The following is a 27,261-nucleotide window of genomic DNA, read 5'->3' as shown; positions in this document are numbered from 1 at the left end:
GCTCATGCACACGGCCGTTGCCCAGCCGTGCCCGTATTGCGGCCCGCAAACAGCGTGTCCGCAATATGGGGCACTGGCCGTGTGCTCACTGCATCACGGATGTGGACCCATCCACAATCCAGAAGGTCGGTGCGGAACGGATGCACAGAACCCCACAGAAGCACTACAGAGTGCATCAGTGGGATTTCTGTCCGTGCCTCTGCACTACAAAAAAAAATAGAACATGTTCTATTTTTTTGTGGTGCAGACAGATCACGGACCCATTTACGTTTCTGGATCTGTCTGCGAAATCCGCACGGATGTCGCCCGTGCAATGGGGCCCAGCAGAGATCCGGGCGCATTCCTGCAAAAATGCCGGGAAATCAGCCGGACACAAACTGCTGCATTCTGTGGTTTGTGTTCGGCAGATTGCCGGCATGCTCTGCCAGAACTGGCGGCCAGATTGCAATGTCACAGATGTGAAAGTAGCCTTAAACAGCATTTCTCAACTGAAAACACTATAGTAAACGTGCCCCATTGTGCCTGGTCTAACAGGGTCAGGGAACTTCTTGGTGACAGATTCCCTTTGAAAGGGTTCTTTTGATTTTGACTTATTCTTCCCGTTTCTTGTATGTCTGCTAGAATGCCTCATCGCATCACTTTATTTCACATGTCCTTGATTATAGCTACGGTACGTGTGGGCCACTCCATTATACATGATATAAATAAACCTCTATTCTGAGCACATATTCAGAAGCCACCAAATGAAAATTGCTAGTGGCAAATGTGCCAAAGTAGCTTCTGCCTAGCTGGATTTATTTCTGTTACGTCCCATGACAACAGAAAGCTGTATCAAGGACAGTTATCCAATTACTGGATTCTCATGAGTCATTAAAAAAATCAGCTGTTTAATGCAAAAGTACGAAGACATGGCGGCATGATGCATCAAATGTGCAAAAACCTTTCATTACAAGAGCTGTGCCTGAACAAAATATTGTAAGTACAGGAAACCGGATATTAAAGGGTTCTCCAATAACAGGTGCTTCCTTTATTCCTCATCCACCAGCATCTAATCTTAGGCTGGGTTCACACCTGAGCGTTTTACAGCGCGTTCCTACGCGCTGTAAAACGCTCAACGGGCGAAAACCAATGTTTCTCTATGGGCATGGTTCTCACCTGAGCGTTTTACAGAGCGTACGAACGCGCTGTAAAACACCCTACGCCCTAAGAAGTACAGAAGCTTCTTTGGGGCGTATTGTCACGCGTAACACCTCTGTTTTTCATTGTACGCCTCTGTGGTCAAAATACAAAAACGCCCAAAAATACGCCTCAAAAACGCCCGATAAAAACGCGAATACGCTCAGGTGTGAACCCAGTCTTATCACTCCATGTTGTGCCATTACCTTTGTTATTTCTTCTAGAATTTATGAATGAATTGCCAGCAGCTTGCAGTAAAGGTACAGATGGGTGGTATCAGTTGGGGGGGGGGGGGTCCCCTGAACAGTCTAACAACAACAGCAGAGATCGAACACACCCGTTACTGGTAGCACCCAGCAGTACCTTTACTGCAGACTGCTGGCAATTTATTTTCGAACTTCTAGCAGGATTAATAAAGGAATGGCACAACATAGAGTCATAAGAATAGAAGCTTCAGAATTGTTACTACATGGAGAATGCAAATAGTTACTAAAACAGACAAGTCAGGAGAGGTGACAGGTCCTACGTAAAGGGGATGTGCCACCGTAACAACTTATCGCCCGTCCACAGTGATCACTGGGGACCTTTTGATCATAACAACAGGTGGTCCAGAGTCCCTGCCTGAGCAACAGTTACGCATACACACTGCTGCTCCTTTAGGGTACATGCACACGTTCAGGATTCATGTGCGGAGAATCCGCACTGAAATCCGCAGGTGTTCGCAGGCAAATCTGTGCGGTCAATCCGCATTAATTGGTGCGGATTTGCATACGGATTTGCGTGCGGATTCGGTGCGGATTCTCCGCATGCGGATTTCACTAAGTGAATGAAGAAAATCCGGTCAGGAAAAAAAAAATTAATTGACATGTCGCGGATTTACAATGGACATGACATACGGTGCGGATTTTCCGCACGCAAATCCGCGCGGAAAATCCGCACGCAATCCTGATCGTGTGCAGGTGGCCTTATTCTGCTGGAGAATGCGGAGTACAGCACTCAGCTACCTGAGTGTGTGATGGCATTTACACTGCCAGGTCCTGTCAATCAAAGTGCAGAGGGCGCGGCAGTGGCAAAAAGAGCAGAGCCTCTAGGTGTAATGGTAACGCCCCCGTTGCTCCTAGAGACTCATTTGCATATACTAAAACATCATTTTCCTCAGCAATGCGGGCACATATGACCATGGGACCAACACAGATGCCTTCAGCTGCCAAGTGCACATGTAACGGGTCAGCCAGTGTCATAGGTACAAATCTGCTGACAGATGCATTTTAAAGTGAATGGATCCATCATGGTATACATCTGAATCCTGTTCTCAGGTACTGACCTGAAGTAAAGCCCAGCAGAGAGCTAACCTCACTGTCACGTACAGCAGGGTCATGAGACAACACCTTTAACAGTGCAAAGGCCTTAGGTGCAGTATCACTAGATACTGCAGGAGTCGACTCCTCACCAATCATATTCTAAGGACTTATTCAATTTTTATAGGAGCTCATGTACACAAAAGTATTTTTTTTACGTGTCTGTTCCATTTTTTTTGCGGACCGTATGCGGAGCCATTCATTTCAATGGGTCCGCCAAAAAACCTGAAGTTACTCCGTGTGCATTCCATTTCCGTATTTCTGTTCCACAAAAAAAATAAAACATGTCCTATTATTGTCCGCATTACGGACAAGTATAGGACCAGTCTATTAGCTGTTCCGTTCTGCAAAATACGGAATGCACACGGACGTCATCCGTATTTTTTGCGAATCCGTTTTTTTTGTGGACTGCAAAATACATACGGTCGTATGCATGAGCCCTAACAGCGGAAGATATAAATTTCCAGATTTCCGATGCAATCTTCAAAAACCTGAATCACATTTACTCTCCATTATGCTATGAAAATATGTGTTACCTGTTCTTTAAGAAATAAAATGTTCAAGAAGTTTTATGGATGGACTAAAAATATTCTCGTTATAACCGATGACTCATAAAGCTTGATGCTGATAGCAAGTGACACTTGGGGAATGCATCTGATACCATTAAGGAGTTAAGCCGCATGGTGATTGATGAGAGACGTATAGTACTGTGTTACACAGGTCAGGTAAGATTTCTTCTAATAGCAGTCAGGCAGCGCTGGGCTTAAAAAAAAACCTTCATTGGTATAGGCTTCTTCCCAGTCAAGAGGTCTACTGGGAATGCGGCAATGAATGGAAAAAAACACAAGTGAAGACAATACGAAGCACATGCTGGTTGCTGGGAGAAGCAGAAAATCGTTTATGCATGGAAACAATGCAGTGGTCTCCTCCAAAAGGAAGCTGAATGTGAATATTAAAGACACACATTTAGGGCTCATGCACACGACCGTTGGATGGTTTGCGGATCGGCAAAACACTGATACCGCCCATGTGTATTCCGCATTTTGCAGAACGGAACGGCGGCCCCTAATAGAACAGTCCTATCCTTGTCTGTAATGAGGACAATAACAGGACATGTTCCATTTTTTGGAATGCACACAGAGTCATTTCCGTTTTTTTTGAGTTTCGGTGCCCTAAGTTCGAAAAATTTGAATAAAACACAACGATGCAAAGGGTCACCACATCTTTAGGCAGCGCCATTCAGGAAAGGAGATGGCAGTGGAGTAATAGGAGTAGAGAGCTATTGTCCTGGGAATTCAGGCTGTCGGGAGAACAGATACGAGAGAAAAAAACATTCAACATGAACATCCTTAAATTGACTCTTAGGCCTCATGCACATGGCTGTTGCCGTATTGCGGCCCGCATACACCGGCCATGTGCACCCCGCATCACGGATGCGGTGCGGAACGGAAGCGCGGTTTGGAAGCCCACGGAAGCACTACGTGCCTCCGCACCGCAACGTACTATTTTTTACAGTGCGGATGGATCACAAACCCATTCAAGTTGAATGGGTCTCGATCCGTCCCGGCCGCCGCACGGATGTTGCCCGTGCATTGGGGACCGCAAATTGCTGTCCCCAATGCACGGAATAGCATTGTTATGTTCCGTGTACGTTCCGTTTTCCGTGATTTTCTGCGGACCCATTGACTTTCAATGGGTCCGTTGAAAACTCGGATAATGCACCGTTTGTCATCCGCGTCCGTGATCCGTGTTTCCAGTCCGTCAAAAAAATATGACCTGTCCTATTTTTTTCACGGACAACGGTTCGCGGACCCATTCAAGTCAATGGGTCCGTGAAAAAACACGGAGGCACACAAGATTGTCATCCGCGTCCGTGATCCGTGTCAGTTTTTTTCCTATCATTTACAAGGCAAACTCGACTTAGATTTTTTTTTCACTTTTCATGTCTGGTGATCCTCCAAAAATCATGGAAGACACATGGAAACAAAAACGGAAAGGGATCACGGAACAGCTTTTTGCGGACCGGAAAAAAATACTGTTGTGTGCATGAGGCCTTATAGTGACACATGCCATTCATGAACTGTGGTGAATGATAACTTTTGGAGAAGTGATCCAGTACTCAAGGTAACATATAGAACCCACTAGGAGCATTAGTTGGTTTGACACCTTTATCTACCATTTCCACATACATTGAAGTTAGCAAAGTAAGGGTTAACTGGCCCACAGGACATGACATCCTTTAGTTCTCCTAGGGTTATGAAGGAAAGGAAAGTGAATATGCATTAGGCACTCCTGTGCTGGGATGTAATGGCATGGCACTAACCAGCACTAAGAGGATTTGATTTTTCATATCTGGTCATCTGTCTCAGATATAACAGTCTATTAAGAAATTGTGTTCTAAAAAAATTCCTCTTAAAAGTGATTGGGACAAAAAGCTATGAAAATATACAGTATACTACTTAGTACAAGGCACTTACTAATGTATTGTGGTTGCCCATATTGCCTTCTTTGCTGGCTTGATTCATTTTTCTATCACATACACTGCTCATATCCATGGGTTACGACCACCCTTCAATCCAGCAACAGTGGTTGTGCTTGCACATTCTAGGAAAAGGTGTCGGGACTGCCGGAGTGCGCATGAGCAGGTGCATTTTCCTATAGTGTGCAAGCACGACCACCGTTGCTGGATTGCAGGGTGGTCGTAACCCCCTGGATATGTGCAGTGTACAGTCGTGGCCAAAAGTTTTGAGAATTACATAAATATTGGGAATTGGAAAAGTTGCTGCTTAAGTTTTTATAATAGCAATTTGCATATACTCCAGAATGTTATGAAGAGTGATCAGATGAATTGCATAGTCCTTCTTTGCCATGAAAATTAATGTAATCCCAAAAAAACCTTTCCACTGCATTTCATTGCTGTCATTAAAGGACCTGCTGAGATCATTTCAGTAATCGTCTTGTTAATTCAGGTGAGAATGTTGACGAGCACAAGGCTGGAGATCATTATGTCAGGCTGATTGGGTTAAAATGGCAGACTTGACATGTTAAAAGGAGGGTGATGCTTGAAAATCATTGTTCTTCCATTGTTAACCATGGTGACCTGCAAAGAAACTGTCACCACCAGACATCTGAGAAGCTCTAACAGACTTTCTTCAGAACCTCCCACTTGAGGTTTCTTTTGTTTTGCTTTAGTTTCCTCATCTCGTTAGCCTCTCTCAGCTGTCATGTAGTTGCACTGATTGCATCCCTTTAAATCCCTTCCCATACTGCATCACTTTGCGGTTTATACAACTTCCTGGAGTGTATGCATGCTGGATGCTACTACTGAGTCTTCTACAGATAAGTTTTGTTCATTCATTTGTATTTTCCTGTTTGCTGGATCCCAGGTGACCCTGACTCCCTCCGTATCAAGTGTAGGGAGCCGGTGGTCGTGTCCCCTCACTATTATAGGGTGTTCAGGGGTTATACAGTCGAGGTACAAGGATATGCGATCTTCTACCATTGAGAATTTTGCATAGGCTGAGCAGTTAGGGAGAGAGCCAGGTCTGTTGCAGGGCTATCCCTTTTGGTTCCTTAGTTTTGGATCCAGTCAGTCGGATCTTCCTTTTGTGTCTTCTAGTTTGCTGTACACCTTCCGTGACAGAAACGCGTGCAGCAATCATTGCGTTGCATAAAAATGGCTTCACAGGCAAGGATATTGTGGCTACTAAGAAGGCTTCAGGGTGTCCAAGAAAGTCCAGCAAGCGCCAGGATCGTCTCCTAAAGAGGATTCAGCTGCGGGATCGGAGTGCCACCAGTGCAGAGCTTGCTCAGGAATGGCAGCAGGCAGGTGTGAGCGCATCTGCACGCACAGTGAAGCGAAGACTTTTGGAAGATGGCCTAGTGTCAAGAAGGGCAGCAAAGAAGCCACTTCTCTCCAAAAAAAAACATCAGGGACAGATTGATCTTCTGCAGAAAGTTTGGTGAATGGACTGCTGAGGACTGGGGCAAAGTCATATTCTCCGATGAAGCCTCTTTCCGATTGTTTGGGGCATCTGGAAAAAGGCTTGTCCGGAGAAGAAAAGGTGAGCGCTACCATCAGTCCTGTGTCATGCCAACAGTAAAGCATCCTGAGACCATTCATGTGTGGGGTTGCTTCTCATCCAAGGGAGTGGGCTCACTCACAATTTTGCCCCAAAACACAGCCATGAATAAAGAATGGTACCAAAACACCCTCCAACAGCAACTTCTTCCAACAATCCAACAACAGTTTGGTGAAGAACAATGCATTTTCCAGCACGATGGAGCACCGTGCCATAAGGCAAAAGTGATAACTAAGTGGCTCGGGGACCAAAACGTTGACATTTTGGGTCCATGGCCTGGAAACTCCCCAGATCTTAATCCCATTGAGAACTTGTGGTCAATCCTCAAGAGGCGGGTGGACAAACAAAAACCCACTAATTCTGACAAACTCCAAGAAGTGATTATGAAAGAATGGGTTGCTATCAGTCAGGAATTGGCCCAGAAGTTGATTGAGAGCATGCCCAGTCGAATTGCAGAGGTCCTGAAAAAGAAGGGCCAACACTGCAAATACTGACTCTTTGCATAAATGTCATGTAATTGTCGATAAAAGCCATTGAAACGTATGAAGTGCGTGTAATTATATTTCACTACATCACAGAAATAACTGAAACAAAGATCTAAAAGCAGTTTAGCAGCAAACTTTGTGAAAACTAATATTTGTGTCATTCTCAAAACTTTTGGCCACGACTGTATGTGATAGAAAAATGAATCAAGCCATCAAAGGAGGCAATATGGACAATCACAATACATGTATGGCACAAGTGCCTTGTATTAACTTCCTCTACATAATAAATGCCATTTGCTAATATGAGACAACTTCTTTAAAAAAAAAAAAAAGTATACTCACTGATCCACAGGAAATGCCCAAACAGCAAAATGGACTCTATCGGAGTATCAATGGGGACCAGGAAGCAAAGACCAGCATGAACATAATAAAGATCAGGGGGGAATTGGTGAGGTGGGTATCTTTTTTTTATTTTCTTATACCATTTTTAAAGACAGCCCCTTTAAAGGGAATCAGTCACTACGATTCTGGACTACTATCTGCAGTAATATAATGGAGATTCTGGACTACTATCTTCTGTGATATAAAGGAGATTCTGGACTATTATCTGCAGTAATACAATGGAGATTCTGGACTACTATCTGCAGTAATACAATGGAGATTCTGGACTATTATCTGCAGTAATACAATGGAGATTCTGGACTATTATCTGCAGTAATATAATGGAGATTCTGGACTATTATCTGCAGTAATATAATGGAGATTCTGGACTACTATAATGGAGATTCTGTACTACTATCTGCAGTAATACAATGAAGATTCTGGACTACTATCTGCAGTAATACAATGGAGATTCTGGACCACTATCTGCAGTAATACAATGGAGATTCTGGACTACTATCTGCAGTAATATAATGGAGATTCTGGACTACTATCTGCAGATAAAATAATGGTGATTTTGGACTACTATCTGCAGATAAAATAATGGAGAGGATTCATGTGCGCATGCACAGGAGTCCTGATAATGTATTTCAGCACAACTTTAAAGGGGCTCTCTCAGAATAATGGGCTTTTACCAAGTGCCCACAGCCCGCCTTTTTAAAACATACTTGCCTGCTCTCGGCCGCTCCATTCCTCTGCTGTATCCATGTTCCAGTCCCTGGCTTGATTTCTTCATGGTCACATGCTCTTTTGCCGGCAATGAATAGCTTCAGCAGTGATGTGCATGTCACCGCTGAAGCCAGTCATTGACTGCAGTGAAGCATGTGACCATGTCCATGCAGTGCTGGAAGGAAACAAGCAAGGGACTGGAATGGACACAGAGGAGGCAGGAGTGTCGAGAGAAGGTATGAATCTTCTGTGTGGAGAGGCAGGCTGTGATCACTTGGTAAAAGCTCGGTATTACCAGAGAACCCCTTTAAACCCTAACAGCAAGGGAAGTAGTAAAATAAAAATAGCAATATGGACTCCTTGTATTACATATGACTGCAGGTAATAGTTGAAGATCGTGGTGACACATTCCCTTTCATGTATTTTTAGCCTGTTATTTCCTGAAGTATCCAGTGATGAAATCAAATGCGTCACAATGACAAAAAATAATCCTTTAAAAATCCAATTGTTACATAATGCATGTCAGCAATAGTATTGCAATGTTTTGTCTGCACAAATAATTCAGAAAAATGCAATCACGTAAGTGCAGTTCCCAATATGCCGTCCATGATTTAATGGAAAATATGCAGGTCATCATGTTTCACCTAAGCCTGGAAAATGGAATTCAGTTTATTGCTGATCAATCTTACAATATATTTCTATCTTACTCATGCTGTAAACCATCGTGCTCCCAGAAAGTCCTGAACTGTCAACGGTTAGAGGTGGTAAAATGTAGAATTTAACCTTCCTCTACTAGTGCTGTACATAGAAGAGAAGGAGCCCATAGCAAGGGTCAAAATGGACATCTGATTCTGGCGCTGGATTCTGCCAACCAGAACAGAAGAGTCTGGTGTTTCTGTCCCCTCCACTCCTTTTCATGACCCTTGGGCCACTAGGTTGCCAACAATGCAGGTCTTGTAATGAGAGAAGTTCTCCATATCTCACCACCCAATAGCCAAGGTGATGGGGCCAAAAATTGCTGGGCCTTCTCTCCCCAATGGACCCGTAGGAGGCACATGGTCTGCCTTGGTATGCTTCCCTTTGTTTACTGAAGTTTGAAATTTTCTGCTGCCTGTTTAAATGAGTTTTCCAGGTGTACAATATTGATGACGTATCCTCAGGATAGGCCATCAATATCACATTAGTGGGGTCTGACTCCCAGCACCCACACTTATCAGATATTTGAAGAGGTTGTGGTGCTTTGTTGAGTGGCTGTGGCCATTTCCTAGGTTGGTGGTTGCGTTCATCAGTCACGTGGCCTATAATCGGCTCTGTCCCATTCAAGTGAATGGGCCTGGGCTGAAATAGCAAACACAGCCACAATACAATGTATGGCACCGTGCTTGGTAAGCTGTGAGGAGGCCACAGCAATCACTAGATCGGCAGAAGTGCCAGGAGTCGGACCCTCACCAATCAGATACCGATGATCTATCTTGAGGATAGGCCATCAATACTGAACTCCTAGAAAACTCCTTTAATTCTTCTTGTGTTATTTATGACTTTTATGCATCAAAAGATGTTAAATAAAAGCTACTGAAATATAAAATATAAGGAATAAGAGAATGGTAGACTATTGACAACATCTAGAAGAGGGATGCTCAACCAGTGGCTCTCCAGCTGTTGTGAAACTACAACTCCCAGCATGCCTGGACAGCCTACAGCTATTAGGGCATGCTGGGAGTTTAAGTTTTGCAACAGCTGGAGAGACGCACGTTGAGCATCCCTAGTCTAGAATTTAGAGAAGGACCATCCCACAATTTTACAGCACAGGTCCTGCTATGTACTGCTTCCTATAGATCGTCATCATTTAGCATCACAACTCAACTTGTCCATTGTATAAATACTGTTTCCCAACCAGTGGCTCTCCAGCTGTTGTGAAACTACAACCACCAACGTGCCCTGAAAGTCAGAGGCTGCGAGTTAAAGTTTTGTAACAGCTGGACACAGGGCAGATACCATTGTACTAGATATTACAGGGTCTTGCCAATTAAGTATTTATTTACACAGTACTGGGCAGTTCATGACAACCTCTAGATGGTCATGATCCATAGCAACCTGGCCAAGGGAATGCCAGCAATTCTCAAGGGATCATTGTACTTAGAGAACATGACAATAAGGTTGCCTGCACATGTTGCAGATTACACTTGCTTTTTCTGCGCAGCTTTTTGTGCTGGAAAACTATAGCGTAATACAGTACCAGCAAAGTGAATGAGAATTGACAGATCTCATGTATACTTTGGGGGATGTAGACACTGGCCTTAATACTTTGGGGGATGTAGACACTGGCCTTAGTCCCTGTCCGCTGCAGGTTCATGCGCCTAAGTTATGTAGAGGCGCAGGACCTACATAAATGACCCCCTTTGTGTATATTTTCAGTGCAGAATTTGGCCTGCCGTGTTGATTTTGAAATCTGCAACATGTCAGTTGTTTCTGCAGATTTTTAGTGCGGATGTCACGGTTTGCAATGCACAAGGTTAGATTGGGGGGGGGGGGGGGAAATCCACAAATAACACCTTCCGATTTTGGTGTGGATTTGGTGTGGAAATGCAGAAAAATCCACTCGGGAATTCTGCAGGAAATCTGCACCCGTGTGCTTGACTTTTTTTTTTTCTTAGATGCAGCATAATACACTGCTCAAAAAAATAAAGGGAACACTTAAACAACACAATGTAACTCCAAGTCAATCACACTTCTGTGAAATCAAACTGTCCACTTAGGAAGCAACACTGAGTGACAATCAATTTCACATGCTGTTGTGCAAATGGGATAGACAACAGGTGGAAATTATAGGCAATTAGCAAGACACCCCCAATAAAGGAGTGGTTCTGCAGGTGGTGACCACAGCCACTTCTCGGTTCCTATGCTTCCTGGCTGATGTTTTGGTCACTTTTGAATGCTGGCGGTGCTTTCACTCTAGTGGTAGCATGAGACAGAGTCTACAACCCACACAAGTGGCTCAGGTAGTGCAGCTTATCCAGGATGGCACATCAATGCGAGCTGTGGCAGGAAGGTTTGCTGTGTCTGTCAGCGTAGTGTCCAGAGCATGGAGGCGCTACCAGGAGACAGGCCAGTACATCAGGAGACGTGGAGGAGGCCGTAGGAGGGCAACAACCCAGCAGCAGGACCGCTACCTCCGCCTTTGTGCAAGGAGGAACAGGAGGAGCACTGCCAGAGCCCTGCAAAATGACCTCCAGCAGGCCACAAATGTGCATGTGTCTGCTCAAACGGTCAGAAACAGACTCCATGAGGGTGATATGAGGGCCCGACGTCCACAGGTGGGGGTTGTGCTTACAGCCCAACACCGTGCAGGACGTTTGGCATTTGCCAGAAAACACCAAGATTGGAAATTCGCCACTGGCGCCCTGTGCTCTTCACAGATGAAAGCAGGTTCACACTGAGCACATGTGACAGACGTGACAGAGTCTGGAGACGCCGTGGAGAACGTTCTGGTGCCTGCAACATCCTCCAGCATGACCGGTTTGTCATTGGGTCAGTAATGGTGTGGGGTGGCATTTCTTTGGAGGGCCGCACAGCCCTCCATGTGCTCGCCAGAGGTAGCCTGACTGCCATTAGGTACCGAGATGAGATCCTCAGACCCCTTGTGAGACCATATGCTGGTGCGGTTGGCCCTGGGTTCCTCCTAATGCAAGACAATGCTAGACCACATGTGGCTGGAGTGTGTCAGCAGTTCCTGCAAGACGAAGGCATTGATGCTATGGACTGGCCCGCCCGTTCCCCAGACCTGAATCCAATTGAGCACATCTGGGACATCACGTCTCGCTCTATCCACCAATGTCACGTTGCACCACAGACTGTCCAGGAGTTGGCAGATGCTTTAGTCCAGGTCTGGGAGGAGATCCCTCAGGAGACCGTCTGCCACCTCATCAGGAGCATGCACAAGCGTTGTAGGGAGGTCATATAGGCATGTGGAGGCCACACACACTACTGAGCCTCATTTTGACTTGTTTTAAGGACATTACATCAAAGTTGGATCAGCCTGTAGTGTGTTTTTCCACTTTAATTTTGAGGGTGACTCCAAATCCAGACCTCCATGGGTTAAAAAATTTGATTTCCATATATTTTTTTTGTGTGATTTTGTTGTTAGCACATTCAACTATGTAAAGAACAAAGTATTTCAGAAGAATATTTAATTAATTCAGATCTAGGATGTGTTATTTTTGTGTTCCCTTTATTTTTTTGAGCAGTGTAGTATAAATGAGTTAATATTTTTTAGTTTATACACAGGATTATTCTACTTTTGATGATGATTCATTTGAAAGTACCAGGAGCGGCTCTTCAATTTCCAGTAGTCACTTGTAATAATACATGATAGTCAACATTAGATACAGAATGAAAAAATAGACACAATTAGAGGTATAAGAGCGAAGATTGTTTACAGCATCAAAAAAAAAAAAAGAAATTACACTGGAATACACTAAACCTTTTCAGGACACAGCCTATTTTTTGTTTTTTTCTCCCCGTTTTCCAAGAACCATAACTTTTTTACTTTTCAGTTCACATAGTCATGTGAAGGCATATTTTTTGTGGGATAAATTGTATTTTTAATGGAAGTATTTAATTTATCTTTTTTTTTTTAATGGAAAACAGGAAAAAAAATACGTGGGGTGAAATTGAAATAAAAAAACACTGAAACATAAAAACACACAAAAACACAAAACATAGTTTTTTTTCCAGAGTTTATGGTTTGCGAAAAAACGACATGATGACATTATTCTGTGGGTCCGTACGATTAGGGCAATACCAAACCTACATAGTTTTTTTTTTATTATGTTTTACTATTTAAAAAAAAACTAAAAACTTCTGACGCCCATAACTCTTATTTATATCTCTGCCTTCAAGGCAAGCTGTAGTTTTTTTTATTGGTGCCATTTTGGGGCACATATGACTTTTTGATCATTTATTATTCAATTTATTTTGTAGGGCAAGGTGACCAAAAAAAATGGCAAATCCCCCATTATATTTTATTATTACCCATTTTTCTGTTCCGGCATTAACCATGTATTATAAATATGTTCTAATAGTTCTGACATTTTCGGCTGTGTTGATATTGAGTATGTATATTTTTAGTGTTTTTATTTTTATAAAGGGTTGATTTTAATTTTTTATATATTTGTGTTTCTTTCTTACGGCTCATCCATATAAACGTATTTTTATGTCCATGTCAGTTCCGTTTTTTTGCAGCCTGTATACAGAGCCATTCACTTCAATGGGGCAGCAGAAAAAACGGAAATGATTCCTAGTGTATTCCGTGTCCGCATGCCCGTTCCGCAAAAAATAGAACAGGATCTTTTATTGTCTGCATTAGGCCTCATGCACACGACCGTTTTTTTTTGCGGTCCGCAAAACGGATTTCCGTTGTTCCGTGATCTGTGACCGTTTTTTCTTCCGTGGGTCTTCCTTGATTTTTGGAGGATCCACAGACATGAAAAGTGAAAAAAAAAACTAAGTCAACTTTGCATTGAAAATGATAGGAAAAACGGACACAGATCACGGACACGGACGCGGATGACTATCTTGTGTGCATCCGTGATTTTTCACGGACCCATTGACTTGAATGGGTCCGTGAACCGTTGTCCGTGAAAAAAATTGGACAAGTCATATTTTTTTCACGGACTGGAAAAACGGATCACGGACGCGGAAGCTAAACGGCGCATTTTCCGATTTTTCCACGGACCCATTGAAAGTCAATGGGTCCGTGAAAAAAAACGGAAAACGGAACAACGGCCGCGGATGCACACAACGGTCGTGTGCATGAGGCCTTACAGACAAGGATAGGACTGTTCTGTTATGGGCCAGCTGTTCTGTTCTGTATAATAAATGCACACAGCAATTTGCGGACCACAAAACACATTCGGTCGAGTGAATTTACACTTATTTTTAAAAACATTTCAGAATTTTTTTACTTTAATTTTTCGCCCCTTTAGGGTACTTGAGCATGCGATCCTTTGATTGCTTATAACACAGACTGTGATATTTGGTTCTGCTGGGGCGGTATTTTGTTATGCACTATGGTCGTGCTGGACATGCCTACTTCTGTTGCTCTACTTTCTGTCAATTTGGAATCGCCTACAACATGAGGCCACTTTTTTAGTTTTTTTCTAGGGCCATTTTAACTTTTCAATCTGCCCCTGATCACTACTGTGATGGAAGCAAATCCTTGGTAGATCTACATTAACATTTCTATAATCTCGGCACCGTTTGAATGCAGATGCTCTCACTATGCCGATGGAATGACACAAGGTCAACATTGCCCAGGCCACGGACCCCAGAGTTAACCTCTTCTTATACTTTCTTAGTGTGCTCAATGCGTTAAGGGACTGTCCCGATCTCTTCCTCAGGACATTAAACCATTACAATTAGTTCAGGACATGTAACTTAAAGGGGTTGTGTCATCTGGGACTTTGATGGCATATAACTAGGATATGCAAGCAAAGTCAGATAGGTGCAGTCCCTCCGCTGAGACCTTCACCTAACTCCAAAAAGGACCCCCAAAAGTGAAGGAGAGTGCACAGCACATGGTCGGCGTGCTCTCCAATTATTTCTATGCTACTTTCCAAAAATAGACAAGGGAGCGTTCTTGGCTATTTTCGGCAGCCCTATAGAAATGAATGGAAAGCCTACTGCCTAATCTAGGCCAGCGCTCCGTTCACTGCTATTGGAACTCTGAAGATAGCGAGTCAGTGCTCTGCTATTTCGCCAGTCCCATAGAAATGAATGGACAGCGTACCACACAAGTGCGGCCACCACTCCATTCACTTTTATGAGAACGTGGGAGATAGCCGAGCTAGTGCTCTGCTATTTTCGACAGTCCCATAGAAATGAATAGATGGTTGGCATGCATACAAGGCTGCTCTCCGCTCACTTTAGGGGTCCTGTTCTGGACATAGCTGTGGGTCCCAGAGGTGACAAGTCCTAGTAATATGACACCAATGTCTCAGATGAGACAACCCTTTCAAATGCGTCAAAACTGGAGAAGGGGCAACAAATCAAAAGGGGTAACTCTGTCTCTCCTGCTCTATAGGAACAAGGCATGAGAACATATAAAAAAAAAATGCAAAGCTGAGCTGACAAATACTAAAAGCTACATGAAAAGGATAAATAATTCAACTCATATGGATGAAATGGGATGCTAAAAACACTGCTGTTGCTTAGAGTTCATCATGAGTGTGCGTTTTTATGTTTCCATGCTTTGTACCAATAGTGCTGAGGTGGGGAACCTTTCTGCTGCCGAGGGCCATTTGGATTTTTGTAACATCGTTGGGGGGCCATACAAAATTCTCAACTTAAAAATGTGACTGCTATATTTGGTCAAACATATAATTGACTTAGGGATAAGTTACAGAAATTGTGCTTTAATTTTAAAAAATCTAGAGTGCTGTAATTTTGCAGCACAAGATGGCGCCTGCACTATATATATTACATATAGTACAGGCACCATTTTGACCAAACATAGCAGTCTAATTTTTAAGTTCAGAATGTTACTTATTTAGTTCTTTATTTGGCATTAATGGCAGTCAAGCTAATCCCAGGGGGGTCCAGAGAGGGGTTCACCCGCCTTTCACTCTGCCACTGTCCCTGCCTCTTTCTTCGCAAATGTCCCTGCCTTTGTCCCTTTTTCAGTCTCAGATCTGCCCCCCACCTCCATCAGCCTCCTTTCAGACCCCCCAGCCTTCATCAGCCTCAGATCAGATGCCCATCAGACCCTCCTTAGCCTCAGATCAACCCCTATTAGACCTCACAGCCTCAGATGAGACCCCCCCAGCCTTAGATCAGACCTCCATCAGGCCCCCCACCCTCAGAGCACCCCCCCATTAGACCACCCAGCCTCAGATCACACCCCCCTTCAGACCCCCCTAGCCTCAGATCAACAGCAGAGGTTCCCCACCCCTGCAATAGAGAGACAGAGTGATACTGACCACTCTCTTTTTGACCCAGCTCCAATTCTGGTACCTTTAAGAGTATTTAAAGGGGTTGTCAGAGCTGAACCCGAACATACCCTTATTTTCACCCAGGCATTACCCCTGATGTTGGCATCAGAGCAGCTCATGCTCCGATGCGCTCCCTTACACTGGGCTAGATCGCGCAGGGCAAGGGCTCTTTTGTTTACAATAACACACTGCTTCCACCCAGCAGTGTGTTCGGTGATGTCACAGGCTCAGATGGGCATGCTTTAGCGTACCCTAGCCGTTTTACTGGCTAGGGCAGCGATAAAGCCCGCCCATCAGTGCCGGTGACGTCACCAGGCTTCCTGGCAGCCCCATGGAGAGCCCGGTACATCACCAGAACTCTGGAAAATGCCTTTGCCCTGCGCGATTTAGTACAGGGCAAACTGCTCAGATGCTCAAGTCAGGGAGGCTGCCTGGGTGAAAATGGAGGGATGTCCGGGTTCAGCTCTGAACCCGGACAACCCCTTTAAAGAGGACCTGTCATCACTCCTCACATGCCTGTTTTGATAGCCACATGCATTCACCATATAATAACACTTCTAGAGTCTCATAATGTGCAGACCCTAAGCACATCAAAGAAATCTACTTGAAACCTAATTCGGATCCATTGGACTTTCTTTACTGAGCAGAACAGCTAAGAAAATTCCTTCTTTTTTGTAAAAGTGAGGAACACGTTTGTAAATCCGAAAGGTCTATCTACAATTATTATATAATTGTGACTTTATCATGATATGCCGTCATACCTTTAAACTGCCACTAATCTTATGTGGTAGATGGGTCTGTGGACTCCTTTAAAGGGGTTCTGCAGTTCTTTAAAAACTGATGATCTATCCTATGGATAGATCATCAGCATCTGATCGGCGGGGGTCTGACACCCGGGACTCCTGTCGATCAGCTGTTTGAGAAGGCAGCAGCGCTCCAGCAGAAAAAAAAACTCCCTGGAGAAGGAGACGCCGGCAGGCTCCTCCCAGTTGAGCCAAAAATCTGAAGATACCGGAGCCTATACCGGGAGAACGGAGCGGCGCCCAGGGATAATAGTAAGTGCAGGGAGATCCCTGGGCGCCGCTCTCCATGTCTATGCTTAGTTTAGATTTTTTTATTGTAGTGAAAGGTCCTCTTTAAGCAAGGGTATAGTTTGGGGATTGGGCTGTCAGGGCATGTGCTAGGTGCCAGGGGTTGCCAATAAGCCATTTTGCTTGGGCAGGGTATTTAGATACAAGGCTAAGGAAGCATAAATTAAAGGGGTTGCCCAAGACTTATCATATTGATGACCTCAGGGTAAAGGGTGTATTAGACTGGTGAAATCTTGGCCAGTTCATTGTTAACGCCAGTTCTAATACTGGCGTAGATTGCCCGATGAATGAGCAATTATTCATCAGGCAATTGAGATTTTTAAACACGGTGGCGGATCGTGCTGTCTAATCACGATCTGCTGCCAGCAAACAACTAGACAGCATGAGGACCAGCAGTGGATTGCCGGGAAGAAACGCTTCCTTCCTGACAATCGTCTGCAGAATCAGGCTGTGTAATACAGTCATCAACATCACATCAGTGGAGGTCCGAATCCCAGCACCCTTACCGAACAGTTGCTTGGAAGGGGATGAGCACCGCAGCCCATTCATAGTATACTAAGCACGGTGCCGTACATTGTATAATGATTGTGCTTGGTATTGCAGCTCAATCATATTCATTTGAATGGGACCGAGCTGCAGAAAGGCCATTAGACCAATGACAGTGATGTCACAGACCGAGGAGGAGATCACAGGGGTGTTGGAAGTCAGACCTTTACAGATCCTGGGGATCGGACAACCTCTTTATTCTATGCCCTGTAAGAAGGAAAACCTAGCTGAAAGTGACTTGGTGGGATTGCAACCTTTGCACCCCTTACAGCTTCGCCATAGCACCCAGATCGTTCTAAGAATTCCAACGTCTTTTATTTGTTTGCAGCACTCCTAAAGATTTATGCTTACATGTCACTTGTAAGACATACAGTCAGTGAGTGATGATACAACACCTCATCTGTAGGTTGATACCGGAGCTGCAATGAGGATATGAAGTAGTATACAATTAATGGCGCATGTAAATTCAGGTCATTTATCCAGCTTTAAATGACCAATTAGCACTAGGAGAATAAAACTCATCATCATTACCACAAACAGAAATAGTACCAGCTGAGAGCACCGAGTTGGCACCTCACCTTAATGCTAAGGAATTCTATTAACCTTCTATCATGAAGGCAATGTCTGTGAAATCACCTTGTACGTTCACTATAATCTTAGCACATAAAAATGGCAAGGGCGTAACTACCATAGTGGCAGACCATGCGACCGCTATGGGGCCCAGGGCAAGAGCGGCCCAGTTGGGATCATCCCCTCCTCTACTGGGGGGTGAAAATTTGGTCAGGACTCTACCGACTAAAGCAGAGATGGGGAACCCTTTAGCTGCCGAGGCCCATTTGGATATTTGTAACATAGTTCGGGGGCTATACAAAATTCTCAACGTAAAAATGTGACTGCTATATTTGGTCAAACATATAATTGACTTAGGGGTAAGTTACAGAAATTGCGCTTGAATAAAAAAAAAATCTAGAGCACTGTATTTTTGCAGCACAAGATGGCGCCTGCACTATATACACTCACCTAAAGAATTATTAGGAACACCTGTTCTATTTCTCATTAATGCAATTATCTAGTCAACCAATCACATGGCAGTTGCTTCAATGCATTTAGGGGGGTGGTCCTGGTCAAGACAATCTCCTGAACTCCAAACTGAATATCAGAATGGGAAAGAAAGGTGATTTCAGCAATTTTGAGCGTGGCATGGTTGTTGGTGCCAGACGGGCCGGTCTGAGTATTTCACAATCTGCTCAGTGACTGGGATTTTCACGCACAACCATTTCTAGGGTTTACAAAGAATGGTGTGAAAAGGGAAAAACATCCAGTATGCGGCAGTCCTGTGGGCAAAAATGCCTTGTGGATGCTAGAGGTCAGAGGAGAATGGGCCGACTGATTCCAGCTGATAGAAGAGCAACGTTGACTGAAATAACCACTCGTTACAACCGAGGTATGCAGCAAAGCATTTGTGAAGCCACAACACGCACAACCTTGAGGCGGATGGGCTACAACAGCAGAAGACCCCACCGGGTACCACTCATCTCCACTACAAATAGGAAAAAGAGGCTACAATTTGCAGGAGCTCACCAAAATTGGACTGTTGAAGACTGGAAAAATGTTGCCTGGTCTGATGAGTCTCGATTTCTGTTGAGACATTCAAATGGTAGAGTCCGAATTTGGCGTAAACAGAATGAGAACATGTATCCATCATGCCTTGTTACCACTGTGCAGGCTGGTGGTGGTGGTGTAATGGTGTGGGGGATGTTTTCTGGGCACACTTTAGGCCCCTTAGTGCCAATTGGGCATCGTTTAAATGCCACGGGCTACCTGAGCATTGTTTCTGACCATGTCCATCCCTTCATGACCACCATGTACCCATCCTCTGATGGCTACTTCCAGCAGGATAATGCACCATGTCACAAAGCTCGAATCATTTCAAATTGGTTTCTTGAACATGACAATGAGTTCACTGTACTAAAATGGCCCCACAGTCACCAGATCTCAACCCAATAGAGCATCTTTGGGATGTGATGGAACGGGAGCTTCGTGCCCTGGATGTGCATCCCTCAAATCTCCATCAACTGCAAGATGCTATCCTATCAATATGGGCCAACATTTCTAAAGAATGCTATCAGCACCTTGTGGAATCAATGCCACATAGAATTAAGGCAGTTCTGAAGGCAAAAGGGGGTCCAACACCGTATTAGTATGGTGTTCCTAATAATTCTTTAGGTGAGTGTATATTACATATAGTACAGGCACCATTTTGACCAAACATAACAGTCTAATTTTTAAGTTCAGAATATTATTTATTTAGTTCTTTTTTTGGCATTAATGGCAGCCAAGTTAATCCCAGGGGGGTCCAGAGAGGGGTTCACCCGCCTTTCACTCTGCCACTGTCCCTGCCTTTTCCTTCGCAACTGTCCCTGCCTTTGTCCCTTTCTCAGTCTCACATCTGCCCCCCACCTCCATCAGCCTCCTATCAGACCCCACAGCCTTCTTCAGCCTCAGATCAGACTCCCATCAGACCCTCCCTAGCCTCAGATCAGCCCCTATCAGACCTCCCAGTCTCAGATCAGACCACCCAGCCTCAGATCAGACGCCCATCCTCAGATCAGACCCTCCCCAGCTTCAGATCACACCCCCTCCAGACCTCCCAGCCTCAGATCAGACCTTCCCCACCCTCAATTAGCCTCAGATCAGCCCCTATCAGACCCCCCAGCATCCAATCAGACCTCAGATCAGATGATTAAAAAAAATATATAAACTTACCTCTCCAGCTCCGGACGGTGCTGCCGCTCGGCAGATTCACTCACCCTCACTGGTCTTCTTCCTGCCCCACTGTACTGTGACCTGACAGCACACAGCGTCAGGTCGTAGTGCACGTCTACGTGCACTACGTCCTGACACTGTGTGCTGCGAGGACACAGAGCGGGGCTGGAAGACCAGGGAAGGTGAGGACAGCCAGTGCAGTTCTCACCTCCCTTGCCTCCCCCATGCTCATTATTATGAGCAGGCTTCGTTCCGCTGTAGAACAAAAAAATGGCGCACCATAGGGTAATAACGTTTGCAATAGATATAAAGTGGTATCTCCAATAAATGGAGGCTCACCTGGTAGAGTTGTGCTAGTTTAGGCACAACTCTAATGTAGACATGTATCAAGTTGGCATAAGCCCCTCACAACGGATGGTATGTGGCCCGGGATGGATACTTCTGTTCAGGGATGCCTGGAATCCCTCAGAAAGCCAGTGGTTCAATAAAAGAAAGGAATATCCCACGGCGCAAAAACCACCCAGTGGTTGGAATGATGAGGGTTCTTTTTTATTTAAGCAAGTGCTACAACGCGTTTCGGGGATTTACCCCTTCCTCAGGTACAATTGACTTGCATACACAAAAGTAAAATTACATACATTTAAATACAATGTAAAAAACCGCCAAAATCAAAGGGGCGCGGGTCAGTGGGCGGTACTCTCAGAGCTCAGCAAACAGAAGGGGGAAATCGTTAGCTGACTGGCAAAATTGCTTTTAATCAGTCTTGTTAGAGTCCCTATTCATAGGATCCACCTTCACAGCGATGCGATTTCTAATTCTAGGTGAAACGTAAGTATAGTGATTCAAGGAACCTGTGTGGGCGCAGGACCTTGGGGAGTCACCCAGTACCGCCCACTGACCCGCCCCCCTCTGATTTTGGCGGTTTTTTACATTGTATTTAAATGTATGTAATTTTACTTTTGTGTATGCAAGTCAATTGTACCTGAGGAAGGGGTAAATCCCCGAAACGCGTTGTAGCACTTGCTTAAATAAAAAAGAACCCTCATCATTCCAACCACTGGGTGGTTTTTGCGCCGTGGGATATTCCTTTCTTTTATTGATCCCTCATGCTCATGACCGTTTCCATAATGGAAGCGGTCATTAGTCATGAATTGATCCCGGGGGCCGTATGTGGCCCGTGGGCCGGAGGTTCCCCACCCCTGCTCTAAAGGAACAACTTTTAGTAAATGAGGCAGTGGAAAAAATGGCCCAAGGGGTTTAGGTGGAAATCCTTCTGTCCTATATGGGGGGCCTGGTTTGATCCTTGCTATGGGGCCCTTACTTGTCTATTTACACCACTGAAAACTGGCATTGTAAAAATATTTTACACATGAATTCATTTGCAATAACTGCACTTACAGAACCTCATGTATGCGTAATATGGCAACCAAGAGGTAAAATGGGGGAAAGAGAATGGTATAAGCTGCAGCATAAAACTATATAACATTCATACAATGATAGAATGGTGCTGACCGACCTAGTGAAAGGAAAATGGAGAAGTTGACCAAAGCCTCAAATTTTAGCTTTCATTTTCTTAAATTAGATTATACAAAATAAAATGTACAACATGGGGGAGTGCTCCAGTTTTCCTTTGAACTGGTCTAATTGAGTAAGGACCGGGGCAGCAGAAAGGCACTGCTTGTTATACAGAAAAATGTGCGAAAACAACCCTATTCCATGAAGGTGTGTTAAAATACATATAGTATATTGCTAAATACCAAAAATTTCAGGTCCACTGTGCAATGTTACATGTAAGTCTAGCACAGAGGTGGTCATGGGTAAATAGTCAGTGAACGTCGCTGAGCGTTGGCCAGTGGATAGCAAAGTTGTCCAACCAACAACCCAAACTCCACCACAATTACAAGACTTAAGGGGGAATTTATTATGAAAGTAACATTTGAAGTCAGTTTTGCTTGAGTTTGCTTTGGCTTACCTTAGGCCACATTTATCAAATGTCACATGTTGTTTGATAAATTTATTTTCTCCTTAAACCTAACACTTTTATCTAGAAAAGCCACTCCAGTTTTCCTCTTTCACCCGTCAATTGGAGTGAGAATGCAACTTTGTTTGCGACTTTTAAAAAGTCATAATGATAAATCTGGAGTGAAACTTATTAACATAGCTAACCACGCCCATTTCCCCATCCACATTACAAAACTGGAGTGAGTGGTGTAAGAATGCAAAAAGTTGCAATATTTTTGCGCAAGCAGGTGCAAAAATTTGCAAAAGCCCTATTCTGCGACTTTTTGAAGCCAGAATTCTGGAGTGACAGCATAATAAACCAGGGCCTTAGTATCTACTAGCTTCAGCTCTGTAAAGAGCCTCTGTCAGCATGATCAACCCTATTGAACCAGGCATGCTGCCTGGTAGGGTTGATCATGCTAATGAAAACAATATCTTTGTTATGTAGGTGTTGTCTGTAGGTAGAACCGTTGCTGAGATATCTGGGTTTTAGTAATATGCAAATGAGCTGGTTCAAGCACCAAGGGGCCGACCGGAGCCCTTTGAGCACTGCTTTTGTAACACACCTCTGTTCTGGTCACTCCCCTCTCTTGATTCTGTAGCCCTGTCAATCAAGGGGGAGGGGGTTGTGCCCAGATGAGAAGGGTGTTACAAAAGCAGTGCTCAAACGATCATTTTTGATGGGTAATGAAAAGTGTATAATTTGGAATATGGGACTAGATAACGGAGCAGAACAACGTAAGTAAGAATGCCAATGTAAAGCCGGCCTACAAAGAACTTATTACAGATACAGGCAAAGACACTGGAGTAACTGTAGTGCCAGATCTCCAGGAAGTATTAGGCCACATGCACACAGCCGTATCCGTTTTGTCATCTGCAAATCGCAGATCTGCAAAATACGGATGTGGATTGTGTGCCGTCCATATTTTATTTGCGGACCCATTGATTTCAATGGGTCTGTGGTCCGATTTTGCGGAACGAACATACGGATGCAGAAAGCACAGGGATGATCCGTGTGCTTTCCACATCCGTACGTCCTTTCCACGAAGAGGTAGCACATCTCCTATACTTGTCCGCAAAATGCAGATCGTGGACCCATTGCAGTCAATGGGTCTGCAAAAATTGCAGATGCAACATGGATGCATTCATACTTTACTCATCCACAATGTGTGGACCGCAAAACTGATACTCCTGTGTGAATTGGGCCTTATTCTATTAGAACTATTGGAATTTGATTTCTTCCACTTCATCAGTATGCCACTGACCCTGATGTGCAGGTGCCCTTTCTCTCAAGTCTGCCCATAGCTATAGGCAGTGTTGGACTGGGGTACCTAGGACCCACCAGTAAAATTTATTTTGGGGGCCCACCGTACGGGCACATTCAAATACAATAAATAATCTAACAAGTTTTTTTTATATGAACATAGGCTGGTTGAGGTGCTGTACATAGAATATATATATGTAGTGCAGTAAGTCTACTGTGTTATGTGCCACTTGTGCAGGGGGTGGGAGACTAGGGGCCCACCGGGGGATTCCACTGTACCCCTGTGGGCCAGTCCGAGCCTGGCTATAGGCGTGGCACTGGTGTTTCAAAATCTCAAAGACTCAATCGAATAAGAAAGATACTAGTATTAAACATAGGTAGGAGGCCAGCTGCAGGTTTTAAGTTAAAGCATAGGAGCTTTAAGTTATACATCTGGGCCATAGTACAACTAAACTGATATATTTTTTATTTTATGCACTCATATAGCGCTACTATATTCCACAGCGCTTTACAGACATTAGCATACAATGGGGCTCACAATCTAAGGTCCCTATCAGTATGTCTTTGGAGTGTGGGAGGAAACCCACGCAAACATACAAACTCTATGCAGATGTTGTCCTTGGTCGGATTCGAACCCAGGACCCCAGCGCGGCAAGGAACCAGTGCTAACCACTGAGCCACCGTGCTGCCCATTAAGAGGCAAATTCTAACTTGGCTGCAGAATATGCAATATTCACTATATTGCCCCAACAGGCAACCAACGGCTTTGTATATGTGGCAGCCTTGGATTCACGTGCATCAGCTGTGTTGGATTCTGGCCGCTGTGATCTACAGAAGTTCATCTGACTTAATAGGGAATGCCATTTTAAAAGACTTTTCACAACATGCAGCATAGAGATTTGTGATTTCTAGGGCATGCCACAGTATTTCTAACCAGTCTTTTCCATCGTCCCACCCCAGAAATTTAGACAAATACTGTTGTCTAGTTGAATGAGAACAATTGCAACTAGACAACAGTATTTGCATTAGGAGATGGTCATGTTTTTACCACCTTTTAGATGCCTTAGCAACCTCATCGTCTGCTGCATCAGAAACTGAACATGTGAACCTCTACTTAAAGGGACTCTCCAGTGTGGACAACCTCCTAACATGTAACAGGGATTTGTTGATCCTGGTGGGCTCCATTTCTAGATCCTCTGGCAATCAGTTGTTGATTACTTGGTGATGCAGCAAAAAGTTGTTGTTTCCACTGCAGTAAATGAAGCATCACATGCCGTCCATTGAAGGAAATGCGTTGCCAATGTAATGCATCGGTAAGTTTGGTCCTGGCAGAGCTGCACTTTGTAGTCACTTCTCACTCTGGGTAATAGAGGAAGCTCTTGGGTGGGAAACTCTTCTATCTGCCCACCGCCACCCTTTCATCCCTGCAGTAACAAAGCATTGCACACTCCATACTCTTCTACTGTGACACCGCTCTTCTCATTTGTGTTTATTTCCAGCACACTAAATCTCTAAACGCTCCTTGCAACTAAATTACTAAAATTATCTGCGTTATGGGAGTGACAGCTCAAAGACGATGAGTGTGACATTTTGACAAGCAGTGTTTTGCAGTAACTCTCTCAGATTTTTGGCAGGGAGCGCTCCAAACGAAGCATCGGATTTAAAGGGAAACTAAAGCAAAATTCCATGGCCCTGTTCACATCTGCATTAGGAGCCTCTGTCTTGCTGTTTTTGGCAGCAAGAATAGTGCAATCTGCTTCACTATTGTTGCCGTCACCTCTCCCAGAACCCGTCTGACCCCAATAAAATCTTTCATGGGTTCATTCAATCTCAAGTTTGGATCCTTTGGAAAACAGATCAGTCATGGTGTCTGCCGGCAGTGTGGACAGGGCCTTGCATACCATTTGCTTAAAGTTTAAATACATTCTAGTGGTCCCCGTTATCAGCCAGACAGAAGAAACACCATATAGACTATAGTTTTACAACTGCTGCCAACAATCCCAGCTATATATTTATCCCCTGGTACACTATTTTATATCACATATTTCAAGTTTCGAGAACCTCCATGAATGAGATTGCAGTAAATGCATATACAACAGTATTACTATACACACCTATTTGCATCACCACATTGCCAACGCTCCGTCATTAAACGTAGGAATGGCAACCACTTTTCATGTACAGGAGAGCGGGAAATACATTATTATATATATATATATATATACACACACACACATTATTTCATATATTTTCATATCAAAATCTCATCAAATACTTCAAAACGCAAATAGTGGTGATGCCTCAAGATCGAACGTAGCAGCAATTGCAAGACTATGATATTACAGAAAAAAAAAAGTCTTTACATCATTTCATTCATGATGCAATGTTCCTACCTGTTATAGTGTAATATGTGGCTGACAACTACTTTCCAAGTGTGACTGCTGTGTGCAGAATGGGGGTAGTACACGCATCAGTTAGCACTTACATTATAACATTTGGAGAACTCTTTTTGCTTTAGTCCAAAAGCATCACACTTGTTAAAACTGCAGTTTCAGCATGTACCACAATATACTCGTATATAGTCCGGCATAACCTTAAATGCCACTTTTCAAGCTCAGCTTAGAGTATGACCGTCATGGGGAGGCAAAAACAGATAAAAATGATTTTATATTCCCAATTCCTGAGCGGCAGGATGCGAGCAAGTAGGATTTTATCTGCAAGTGTTTTACATTGCATATAATTGGAAATATGTGATGGATGGGCGAAAAAGAGGAAGGGGAGGGGTCACATGATGGAATAAAAGGTTGTATACAAGCAGGAAAAAAAGAATCATTTGCAAATATTTTGATACACGATTGTTTACTAACTAATATATATATATATATATAAATAATTGTTTACAAACATTTGTAGCAATAATCCCTGTAAACAATGAAGCACTTGCTATTTCCACCTGTATACAGTGCAGGAGGGGTCCGGTGTGGTACCCTGCTTACCTGTGGATGTGGTCCCCATGGCAACAGGGGGATGCTCTGCCTGCTGAGCTCTGCTGGTCCCCCCTTTCTGGTCCACAGAGCCCCAGGCGCTGTTTCCTGCAGAACCTCCCTCCTCCTGTGGAAACATCTGAGCAGCCACATCACCTTCCAGCCATCTGCTGACATTCCCAGGATTAGCAGCCATGGTGGGCTGTTGTATCTGTTGCAGTTGTCTCTTTATGGGAAGCTGCTGGGAACAGGAGGGGAGAAGGGAGAGAGGGGATGGGTCAGTGCTGCAGTGTCTCCTGGAAGATGCCACAAACACTGGAGCGTTACGCAGGTGCAAATGGCTTGTGTAGTTTCCACTAGTTCCACCTCGACATCACTGCCTGGGCTGACCAATCACAGGCTGGAGATTA

General features: G+C 44.2%; 1 protein-coding gene across 1 annotated transcript in view; it reads right to left on the bottom strand.

The window, feature by feature from the left end:
- The window catches only part of RTN1 (reticulon 1), a 168,167-nt gene extending 141,120 nt beyond the window's left edge, over positions 1 to 27,047 (bottom strand). Inside the window, exon 1 of the mRNA XM_040410980.1 lies at positions 26,864 to 27,047. Coding sequence (XP_040266914.1) covers positions 26,864 to 27,047 — 184 coding nt within the window. The remainder of the gene's footprint in view (positions 1 to 26,863) is intronic.
- Positions 27,048 to 27,261: the final 214 nt, after the last annotated feature.

Source organism: Bufo bufo, chromosome 11 (assembly GCF_905171765.1).
Source record: "Bufo bufo chromosome 11, aBufBuf1.1, whole genome shotgun sequence".
Taxonomy (NCBI): domain Eukaryota; kingdom Metazoa; phylum Chordata; class Amphibia; order Anura; family Bufonidae; genus Bufo; species Bufo bufo.
The sequence above is the reverse complement of the archived record's forward strand: the minus strand, read 5'-3'. Positions and strand labels throughout refer to the sequence as shown.